Source organism: Rhinatrema bivittatum, chromosome 10 (genome assembly GCF_901001135.1).
Source record: "Rhinatrema bivittatum chromosome 10, aRhiBiv1.1, whole genome shotgun sequence".
NCBI lineage: Eukaryota > Metazoa > Chordata > Amphibia > Gymnophiona > Rhinatrematidae > Rhinatrema > Rhinatrema bivittatum.
The window spans coordinates 107,971,813-107,983,872 of record NC_042624.1 but is presented as its reverse complement, the minus strand read 5'-3'; the positions used below and the strand labels follow the sequence as shown (position 1 = coordinate 107,983,872).

At 46.5% G+C, this 12,060-nt stretch overlaps 1 protein-coding gene across 2 annotated transcripts in view; it reads left to right on the top strand.

Annotated features, from left to right (window-relative positions):
* Positions 1 to 10,882, top strand: part of BSND (barttin CLCNK type accessory beta subunit) — a 30,355-nt gene extending 19,473 nt beyond the window's left edge. For both annotated transcript variants that reach the window (XM_029618047.1, XM_029618046.1), the window contains exons 2-4: positions 4,199 to 4,290; positions 5,463 to 5,723; positions 10,150 to 10,882. In XM_029618047.1, coding sequence (XP_029473907.1) covers positions 4,199 to 4,290; positions 5,463 to 5,723; positions 10,150 to 10,576 — 780 coding nt within the window. In that variant the 3' untranslated portion in view covers positions 10,577 to 10,882. The remainder of the gene's footprint in view (positions 1 to 4,198; positions 4,291 to 5,462; positions 5,724 to 10,149) is intronic.
* Positions 10,883 to 12,060: the final 1,178 nt, after the last annotated feature.

Sequence of the window (12,060 nt, the reverse complement as noted above, 5' to 3'; positions counted from 1 at the left end):
CTGTGCATCTCTCTCCTTACTGACTGTGAGGTCAGAGAGGTTAGAAATGGCATCTGGTTTCTTCTGAAAAACCTCCTCCATCTGCATCAACTGCTTGGTTGTGTTTTCTAGGAGCAGAAAATCAAATGCCACGAATGTAAGAACAATAATCTTCCCTGGAATGGGGCATTTATTGCATGGGCAAGGGTGTGGAGGAAGGGAGAGGACGGGGTGGTGGAGGGATTTATCAAAGGGTTTCATTTTAATGTCTTTAAATGTATTCATTTAAATGATTACAGTTAAACACTTTGCTCAGTGCTAGTTTTGCCCCAGCAGTTCTCTCATTGAAGATATTTATTTTACTTATTTAAAAGGATCCATTACCCACTTCCCCCCGGCCCGTATAACTGAGCAGCTCAAAGCGGTGTACGACTTTAACAAATAACGCAAAACTGTTAAAACTAACTGACAGCGATCACTCTACGAGCGTCATAAGCCAAGAACATCTGGGGTATTTGCACTGATAAATCGGAGGCAGCATTTATTTCTTTAACGCACTTTGTTTAGCAAACGGTATACACAGCTCAGCCCCCCAAAAAACCTCTCACATCGTAATCTTGAAACGATCAAACAAAGCTATTAGGACAATTTCTGATCCCCTCATAACAACAATAGCCGACCCCTAGCTCTGGCCCCAGGGTGCAACCATTGCCACTCCGAGGCCCGGATGTGCTCGTGCTTGTCCGCTGAGCCCGCGTCTTGATGACGTCCTCCTGTGCATTCCACGCCCTGCACTTCAGGACATCAGGGGGCGTGGCCCGTGCTCTCTGCCCGGGCACCCAGAGGGAGATGAAGTGTCAGCCCCCAGTCCCAGGCGGTTTTTAGCCCTGGTTCCATGTGGAGGTCACCCTGATTGATGTCTCTTCTTGTGTGCTGGGGTTCCTGACTTTTTTTCTGTGACCCTCCCTCTTCCCCTGCCCCGCTCCACCCCTTATAACTCGAACAGCTGGGCCTAGGGGGGACGGGACATTAGGCTGTTTCAGTTTTCAAGCTTGGAATTGCTTTTGGGGGCCACGGGAGGTGGGCAAAGCTGAGAATTTTGCCGCATGAAATGCATTGGGATTAGGACGGAGGGCAAGACAGAATGTTGCTTCTTTGACATTTATAAAGCTATCTTTGTATTGTGTCATATTGTGCTTATATATTCTTAGGACTGGTCTAAATGGGCTGAATGTTATCAGAAATAGTAAATGAAAGAAGGGCATGAAGGGTAATCCACGTCTGTGGTGCCCTCTCAGTTTACATAGGAGATAAAGTTGGACAAATGTAAAGCTGGCTTCATGGAAATCACATGGTAGCGAGTGGAAGGAAGAGGGTGAATAATTTACCTTGTGTTTTTGCTGCCACAAAAAGTACATCCATTTACAGTTGTGGTGTAGAAGATCTGACTCTGGGTCCCCTATGCCCCAGATCTAGTGGGGATCAGGCTTGTCTTAGAGGTGATATGTTCGGGTACTGTACAAGGGGTAAAGCTAGCGCGTCGAAAACGCGCAGCCAACCCGGACTAACTGCGCTCCACCGTATCGGCCCGTAAGTTTGAACCCGAAGTAACAGATGTAACATGACGTGCACAAATTCATAGTGGGATTTAAACACTGGTTTCCCCTGAGGTGTAGCCCACTGCTCTAACCACCAGGCTACTCTTCCACTGCTGCAGTACAAGCAGCTCTATCTCATGCATATTCATTGGGAGTATCCTTAAAACTGGCCTTGCTAGGCGTGTCCCACGGACTAGGATGAGAAGCAATGCCCTTAGGTGTTTTAAAGGGCAAGGACAACCTGTTAAAAGGATTTACTTCCATTGTGCTGGAAAGGCAATAAAATCTCTTTAAAGTAATAACCAACAAAAAAAAAAGAAAAGAAAACATGTGATGATAGGTTCAGAATGTAACAAAAGGGACCAGAAGAGACTGGCCTGCTGATTTAAAATCCTGCTACAAACATCTTTTTATCTGACCAACCAAACTTTGCTGAAAAACTGCATGCAGTAAATGCTAAAGGTCTGACATTGTCAAAAATCAGGGTAGCAGCAGCTGCCACTTCGTGCAGGCCACCCCCAAGCAGCAATGTAAACCTTGGGTGTAATAGTAAAGTAACTCCATTTGTTCAGTTCCATTCTCTAACATTGTTCTTGTGACTTGGCTCCAAATGTAAGTTTCCATTGTGCTATTTTGGTGAATATTGTGCATCTATGGATTTTGACTGTGGACACAACACAGCAGACCCCCTTTTAGGGTGCTTAGTGCTTGCATTTCCTTGGTCCAGTTGTGCCTGAGAACCTGCTCCTGGGCTTAGTAATGCAAACACCCTGCACAAATTGTTGTGGAATGCAATGTTCAGCTGAAGGCTGCGTTAAGAAAGTTGTTAGTAAAGGTCCTGGGGCACCAGGGGGTGTCCTGGAAAATAACAAAGAGGTTCCCTGTTCCTGTTCAGACCCTGTGATTGAATCTTTTTGGGTTGGGGGGGGGGGTCTAATATCGGGTGATTGGGGCTGCCTGCAAGGGATCCACTCCCATCCAGGATTCCACAACTGCTCTCGGTTTTCCTATACATTTTAACAGAAAGTACGTGTGTTCTAGCTTACACACGCAGAATTACGCATCAGGTTACAGGTCCTTTCTCTTCAGGGACAACACAGGGGTTCAGGTTCAACAGCAAAGTAAGCAGGGTCAGAAACCAAACCCACAGTTCAGTCCAGTCCAGGTCAGGTTACACAGTGAACACAGGAGGTCACTATTTTCCCATACAGGCAAGACTCCCGGGTCTCCTCCGGGTCCTCGCGGCCTGGCCCTCAGCCCTGGAATTGTTGTCCTTTTCCTTGCAACCTCTTGAGCACCAACCTAAATCCTCAGGGGCACGGTTACAGAGCCCGAGCTTGGGAGAGCATGCAGGACCTTTCTACTTGCTTTGCTGCCTTTCATAGAGGCACCAGGTACTCACAGACAATGCATCCCACCTCTTGTCCCAGCAGTCTGCCAGTGTGAGACCGGTTCAAGCTCTTTCTGCTCTGGCACCTAGTTAGACTTATATAACCAGCACATAAGGTCAACTCTGGTCCTCCAGGGCCACCAACAGGCTTGGTTTTCAGAATATCCATAATGAACGTGCATGAGGTATACTGTGTTTGCATACAATGGAGGCAGTGCATGAAAATCTATCTCATGCACATTCACTGTGGATATCCTGAGAACCAGACCAGTTTCATGGCTCTTAAGAACCAGAATTGGCCCCGCCTGGTCTATAATATGACACAGACATCAGTGCAAAATGTTCAGGGGTGAGATACCTTTGAAAGGAGGAGACTAACCTGTACTGAGAACATCAAGAACAAGGGGCAATGCTATGAGACTGGGGATGGGTAAACTTAGTAGTAACACAAGATAACATTTCTTCACGCAGAAGCATAGATGTCGTCAGCAGAAAGGTCAACCATCCAGTCTGCCCATTTATGCCTTCCTACTGTGCTATCACAGGTCGGTCTTGGTCTGGGTCTTCTCCTTCCCTCTGCCACTAAGATCCCTGTGTATCTGGCCCATGCAAGCTTGAATTCTGCCGCTGTTTTGGCTCCTATGACTTCTGCTGGAAGACTGGTCCAGATGTCCACTTCTCTCTTGGTGAAAATGTATTTTCTCAGATTCCTTTCAATCCTTCTTCCCTTCAGCTTCATATGAGGATCCTTTTATTCTGGAGTGTTTTATCTATGGAAAATGCTTCCTTCTGGTACCTCACCGTAGCCTACTGCATATTGGACTGTTTGTAGCATATGCACGTATTTCACAATGCACAAACTTTTAGCCACAGGAAAAGAAGTAAGCAGCATTCTGGACCGGTCCTTTGGCTCAGTGGCAGTGATTGATTCCACTCCCCGGGTTGGCCAAGGCTGGATATGCTGCAGAGACAGCGTTCACAACCCCTATGGTGAGGGAGTCTTAATCATTGTGCAATGGTGACACCTAGAGGTCTGATTTAGAGTCCGGTCCTAGAAGGAGTCCTGGTGCCTGGCCCAGGGTCAATGAACGTCACCTGACTGACCAAACTAAAATGTTCTCCTTTATTTTTAACTGCCCTCACTATAACTTAGGTAGTTACAAATCAAACTGGTGAAAGTATCATCATGTGGCAAACCTTCTCGCCTGATGAATCCATCCCATCTTTGCAGATAACGTTTGTCCCCGTGGAAGCGGAGTCGGAGGCCTTCCTGTCACAGATGTCTCCTGTGTCCTCAGAGAATGGAATGCCTGAGAAGAGCTGGTATGTTCCAGAGATGCCAGTTCGTTAACTTACAACTCATCAGGTCTTAATTTCGTTTTAATTAGTAGAGTATATTAACCGTAGGCAAGGTTATCTACGTCTCCTGATCAGGCTCGCTTTGTTCTGAGAGAGGCACGTTGTACTGGGGAAAATAATTTGCTCAAAAAGCCTCTTGTCTTGGCCAAAGAGAGCAGGACAGCAAGCAGGAACAGTTCTTGACGAGAAGGTCTTATAAAGAATGCATGCACTCAACTGAGCCGTACAAGGATCGACCTGAATGTTCTGAAAAGATGCAGTGACTTTCTAATTTAATGTAACCGCATAAAGGTGGTGCTGCTAGGCTGGGGGAGCAATCATTTGCACGAATTTCTAAATGAAACTGAGAAAGAAAAAAAAAAGGTAGAAATACCAAGAGTAATTCTCGCTGTCCCTGTCTCTCAGTTACAATGGCTTGCGGCGCCGCCTTGTGTGCACGCATCAGCTTTCGGCTCTGAATATCTACTCTGTGCCCCTGCTACCTCTTAAACCAGGGATGGCAAACTCCAGTCCTTGAGTGCCACAAACGGGCCAGGTTTTTCAGGATATCCATAAAGAATATGCATGAGATAGATTTGCATACAATTGAGGCAGTGCATTCACATCTTTCTCATGCATATTCACTGTGGATATCCTGAAAGCCTGGCCCGTTCGTGGCACTTGAGGACTGGAGTTTCCCATCCCTGCTTTAAACAATTCTTCATTCCCATTGTTGTGCCAATGCCCTGCATCCGAAGGGATGACCCTGTCTGCACTGCAGATAAGAAACCCAGATCTAAGAAATTACCACAGGACAATGACCCTTCAGAGCCATGTGCGTGACTGAAGCTTCCCATATTCATCTATGCAGTAAGAAGGGAGGTCTAGTGGTTATGGAGAACTTTGCTCTATGACCAAGAGAAGTCCTGGGTCATAAATTTAAGACTTCCCTCTGCCACTAACTATCTGTGTGACCATGTGCCGAGTCACTTTATCCCCTTGAGCTTCCCGTACCCAGCTGAAAACAAAGTGCTTGTCTTCAGCTGGTTTTCATGTTCAGCAAAGTCAAGAACAATCTCTTGAGAGTAGCAGCAGATCTGGGGGTTGATATTTAATGCATAACTGTTGAAATGCTTCATTTCATCCATTTTATCCAGGTCTCAGACTCATTACACCACTGCTGAGGAAGCTCAGTTCTACGAGGGCAGCTTGCCGTCCTATGAGCAGATCCACGTGAAGGTGGCAGATTCTGGGGAGGCACCGGGGGTTCAGTCGGCCCCCCTCTTATTGCAGTCGCAGCTTGCACCAGGAGGGATCCAGCCCTCGATACAGGCGAAGGTTGAGGTCCACCGGAACTTAGAAAGTGATGAAGAAAGAAGAGCAAAACCAGCACTGAATGCTGACGCTTTGACCATCAGGTGAATGACTGTGGCCTGCCGTGTCCCAGCAATAGAGCAACAAGAGATGATTCTCATGCTTGTGTGGACTGACGTAATAAGCAGCGCTAAGCCTACCGCAGCTTTTTACTCACGTTTTAGCCTGGGTTTTTCAGCTAACATTGCCCTGGGCTTTAGCACCAAAAAAACCCATACTAAAAAAACCCGCAGCAAGCTTAGTGCAGGACTATGCAAATTGCATGGTAACAGCTTAATTAGCTATTAACCTGCAATGCAAGGAAGTGCGCTAAGGCTGAGGCAGCCTAGCGCGACTCCTTTTACCGTGGGAAATGTAACACCTGCTCAAAGGCAAGAGTTAAACCCTGTGGTTAAGAGATGACTCCGGACCAAGCCCTCCTACCTTGGTCCGGAGTCCGGTAGCGTGGCCAAGCTGGCAAGTTTCCTCTCCTTTCCTCCCAATGCAGGGTTGCAGGGCCCGGGGTCCTTCCTTGTTTGATGAAAGTAACTTCAAAAACTCCCCCACCTATCCGGACACTTGATATTAATTTATTCACTCCTTCAGCGACTACTGATTGATCCCTCCACTGTCAGCAGTAAGTGAAAGGACCAATCCCCTCTCAGAAGGCTGGCCTTCAAGAATTCTAAAAGGGGATTGGTCCTGTCACTGACAGCTCACAGTAAAGAGACCAATCGCCTGCTAGAAAGGGAGGGGACAGCCCAGCCAGGGGGGTTTTCTCTGGCTGGGATTCCTGGCGAGGTGGGGGAGTTTTAAAAGTTAGTTTCATCAAATGAGGAGGGACCCCAGAACTTACCTGGACTAGCCACAGTACCTAAGGAGGCCGGGAACATGGGGTTTTTTTTGGGGGGGGAGGGGAGGGGTTGCATGGATTGGCATGCAAATAGGCCAGGGGCACAAAAAGTGCATTCTTTCAGTTCAGCATGCTTTTTTTTCAGCCTGAAAAAATGACATGTAATTACCTACCTGCAACTGGGGGGACCCAAGGATTTAATGTGCACATTAAATAAAACCCGTACTAAAATCTAACTCAGAATTTAGTGCGAGTCGATTACATCGGTCTCGATGTCAAGACAGTAAACCCAAAGGATTGGAAACGCCCCAGTGTATTTAGCCAAAACCCCACTAGGTGTCACTGTTTCTTAATTGCATATATAATACATGCCACAGTGATTTATTGTAACCTATCATTAAAATTATCCATTGTACCTGAAGACTGGAGGGTGGCCAATGTAACCCCAATATTTAAAAAAGGCTCCAGGGGTGATCCGGGTAACTATAGACCAGTGAGCCTAACTTCAGTGCCGGGAAAAATAGTGGAAACTATCCTCAAGATCAAAATTGTAGAGCATATAGAAAGACATGATTTAATGGGACACAGTCAACATGGATTTACCCAAGGGAAGTCTTGCCTAACAAACCTGCTTCATTTTTTTGAAGGGGTTAATAAACATGTGGATAAAGGTGAACCGGTAGATGTAGTGTATTTGGATTTTCAGAAGGCGTTTGACAAAGTCCCTCATGAGAGGCTTCTACGAAAACTAAAAAGTCATGGGATAGGAGGCGATGTCCTTTCGTGGATTACAAACTGGTTAAAAGACAGGAAACAGAGAGTAGGACTAAATGGTCAATTTTCTCAGTGGAAAAGGGTAAACAGTGGAGTGCCTCAGGGATCTGTACTTGGACCGGTGCTTTTCAATATATATATCAATGATCTGGAAAGGAATACGATGAGTGACGTTATCAAATTTGCGGATGATACAAAATTATTCAGAGTAGTTAAATCACAAGCAGACTGTGATACATTACAGGAGGACCTTGCAAGACTGGAAGATTGGGCATCCAAATGGCAGATGAAATTTAATGTGGACAAGTGCAAGGTGTTGCATATAGGGAAAAATAACCCTAGCTGTAGTTACACGATGTTAGGTTCCATATTAGGAGCTACCACCCAAGAAAGAGATCTAGGCGTCATAGTAGATAATACATTGAAATCGTCAGCTCAGTGTGCTGCAGCAGTCAAAAAAGCAAATAAAATGTTAGGAATTATTAGGAAGGGAATGGTTAATAAAACGGAAAATGTCATAATGCCTCTATATCACTCCATGGTGAGACCACACCTTGAATACTGTGTACAATTCTGGTCGCCGTATCTCAAAAAAGATATAGTTGCAATGGAGAAGGTACAGAGAAGGGCAACCAAAATGATAAAGGGGATGGAACAGCTCCCCTATGAGGAAAGGCTGAAGAGGTTAGGGCTGTTCAGCTTGGAGAAGAGACGGCTGAGGGGGGATATCATAGAGGTCTTTAAGATCATGAGAGGTCTTGAACGAGTAGATGTGACTCGGTTATTTACACTTTCGAATAATAGAAGGACTAGGGGGCATTCCATGAAGTTAGCAAGTAGCACATTTAAGACTAATCGGAGAAAATTCTTTTTCACTCAACGCACAATAAATCTCTGGAATTTGTTGCCAGAGGATGTGGTTAGTGCAGTTAGTGTAGCTGGGTTCAAAAAAGGTTTGGATAAGTTCTTGGAAGAGAAGTCCATTAACTGCTATTAATCAAGTTTACTTAGGGAATAGTCACTGCTATTAATTGCATCAGTAGCATGGGAACTTCTAGGTGTTTGGGTAATTGCCAGGTTCTTGTGGCCTGGTTTGGCCTCTGTTGGAAACAGGATGCTGGGCTTGATGGACCCTTAGTCTGACCCAGCATGGCAATTTCTTATGTTCTTATGTTCTTATATAATGTTCATATTGGAATATTTCTAAAACAGAGTGTAATTGTACATAGAAGAGATGCCACATCAAGCAACAAATTGATTTAATGACAATGGACATACATGTAAAATATGGTACATTATTATACTATTAGTATTAAAAGCCTGTCCAAGGATGGGGAAATACCATGCAGTGAAGGATGTGCATACTTGAAATGTATGAGAGTAGAGAGTGCGAGCTGAGCTTGGAAGTACACCGTGGTAGTAGAGAGTGGATTTGACAATTCAGAGAGAGAGAGAGAGAGAGCGGGTGGAGTCTATTGTAGTATATCTATATCTATCTGTATGGACCACTGAACTACTTCTACAGCCATACAGAGACTCACTGCCATAAAGAACATGCCCTGGCACCAGATACCCTATGGCAGTGCTGGTGAACTCCAGTCCTCGAGTGCCACAAACAGGCCAGGTTTTCCGAATACCTACAATGAATATGCATGAGAAAGATTTGCATGCATTGCCTCCATTGTCTGCAAATCTATCTCATGCATATTCATTGTGGATATCCTGCAAACCAGGCCTGCTTGTGGCACTCGAGGGCGGGAGTTCGCCATCACCGCCCTATGGCCTAAGCAGACTGGGGCTGGACAGAAAGATACCTAGAAGAATAATCTTTTTGCTCTAGATTCATTCATGGTAGAAGGACCAGAATCTGATAATCAGAACCTTCTGACCTAGGCCTTCCCAGTGAAAAGCTTTTCCTTCAAGCGAAACATGACGGGAAAGTTGGGAACCCGTATAGGACACGAGGGCTAGAAAGGCGGCCATTTTAAATCCCGGGTCTCCTGAGTTGTCCAGTAACATGAGCAGCGCTGGCCTTCGATGAGAACCGTCTTCCAGTCCTCCTGGAAGGGAGGAAAGAGTGTACAAGTGGTAACTCTGAAAACGAGTGGGGGCTTCATGGAGGCAGCAAAGATGTAGTTGAAAACCTTCAGCTTTGGATTCATTATGCTACAGCAGGCAGCAAGAAAGGTTTGAGGAGAGGACCCAGTTAAAACCCTCCTGGGAAGCAAGGGCAGATCAGTTATTTTACTCGCCCTCTCTCTGGCCTTCCCTTCCTCCATTATCTATAGATTTACTTTTCAAACGTTATGTACTGCCCCTTTTCCCAGAGGGCTACAGGAGAAACAGCACTGACAATATTTCAAACAGAAGTTCACGGCAATGAATAAATCCATAAAACGAATACACAAAAGTTAATCAAATAAACACATAAAACGAATACACAAAAGTTAATCAAATAAATACATAAAACGAATACACAAAAGTTAATCAAATAAACACATAAAACGAATACACAAAAGTTAATCAAATAAATACATAAAACGAATACACAAAAGTTAATCAAATAAACACATAAAACGAATACACAAAAGTTAACAAACCCCCAAGCAACATCCCGAAGCTCAGCTCTCCCACTACGAATTCTTTTCCTACCGTGTTGCAGGAAGCCTGCATCGTGCAGATTAAAAGGACACAGGAGGGTGAGCCCCAGTATCCCGCCCAGGGCCAGACACCGCGCGCGCGCGCCATCCTCACCTGCCGCAAACCTTAGCCCGGAGATTCGACATTGGGGGAGGGGGGGGGGGAGGGGAAGTGCATCATTGCATTTCTGCTAAATGAGCGTGCACGTGTCTTTGCTTTTACAGCCGCCCAGAGAGAGCTGCAGGAGCGCCTCTAGCTTCCCTTCCGGAGGACACGGACACCTCAGCCTCCGAGGAAGCCCAGTCCGTCGCAGGTAGCCCCTCTCCGGCCGCCGGCAGACGGCCGGAGACAGCCGGGGCTCCGAGGCTGGCCGGCGGACCCCCTTGCTATGACGATATTGCCCTGATCGATGCCCAGCCCTATGAGGGGCTGTGGTCGAGCAAGGGAGAAGCGGGCTTTCCCGCCCAAACTCGCCCGCCTGCTGCCGCCGTCCCCACCGCACAGGGAGGTTTTTTTCCGACTCCCGTCCCCGGCTTATTACGACCTGAGGGCACTGACAAGGCGGAGGAGGAAGAGGACGATTTTTACTACGGGCTAAAAGAGGAGCCGGAACAGTTTCTCTTAGCCGATGAATCAGACTTGGAGCAGTAGGCCTACAGCGCTCAAAGCCCCGCAGGGCGGAGAGAGAGAGAGAGAGAGACTGACGTTTTTCATGCAAATGGGAAAGAAAGACCAGGAAAACGCCTGGGACGTGCCTTAGCACTAGAACCCGGTGTTCCTTTTGCACCAGCAATAAAAATCCTTAGCCGAGAGGCCCCCGCTGAGCTTTTCTGGCAATGCTGACAAAACCCCGATTTTGTACATCTCGTAAGAGTATTCATTGTCTGAAATCTAAAGCCAGATAAATGTATGTAATTTCTCAGATCTTCATCTTAATATATATATTTGTCCAGGAAACACAGCGGCTGTCCTGCTGATGGTCTCTCATTTGTTACTTAGGAGTCAGGATCTGAGGCGGCGATGAAAATGTTCCCACTCCCAGAGGTGATTGCACGCCTGCCAGCAATCCTTGTTGGGGGGGGGGGGGTGCTTCTCGGTGGGGGGGGGGGGGGGTTTCTGTGTAGTTGGTTTCTTATCTGTTCTCTGCTCAGTTTATTCTAATCTGTGAGCGAATGACCAAGATGAACCAACTGCAGCGGAAGCCGAGAAGCGCCAGGAGGGGGAGAAAGTGGTGCCCCCCCCCCCCCCGTCCCCCCCAGCACATCCCTGGGGTTTTCAGTGATGTCTGAACTTGGACAGGATGAGGTAGAGTGCACAGGTTTTACCTGCAGATGTGCGCACAGGTTTTTTTTTGTGTTTGCAGATTTTACTCCCGAATGCTGCAAGAGGTTTTGTGCAAAGGTAAAAAGTATTGCGCAACCTTGTGCGTGCAGGCAGGGCCGGATTTAAGGTTACAGCAAGACAGGGCAAGGAGTTCCCTCCTTCCTCTCCCACTGCAAAACAGAGATCAATGGCAGGGAGTCCCATTTTTGGGGGGAATCTTCAGAATTTATCAGCAGAGACACAACATAATGGCGCTGGCCGCACTGAAGAAAGGCACCAGAGAAATGCGACAGCAGAAAGAGTCCAAGTAGCTATCTGGTCTGCCCATCCAGATCAACTAATTCAGCTTTACAGAGATCCTCTCCTGTTTATCCCATGCATTCTTGAATTCAGATACTGTCCTTCTGTCCATCACTTCCACACAACCACCACCCGCTCTGTAAAGAAATCTACTTCCGAATCTACTCCTTTTCACTCGCCTCCTTTCTGTTGAAAGAAGCTCACCTCCTGTGCATGGAAACCTTTGAGATATTTTAATGTTTCTATCATATTTCCCTTATCTCCCCTATCTATCTGTCTATCATATCTCCCCTATCTTCTAGGATATACATGTTTAGATCTTTAAGTCTATCCCCATAAGCTTTAGAATGAAGACCACCGACCACTTTAGTAGCCGCCCTCTGGGCCGACTCCGTCCTGTTTATATCCTTTTGAAGGTGCGGTCTCCACAGAATATTCCTAGTGAGGTCGCACCAGGGACCGATACAGGGGCTGTAACACCTCCCTTTTTCTGCTGATCATTCCCCACCCTC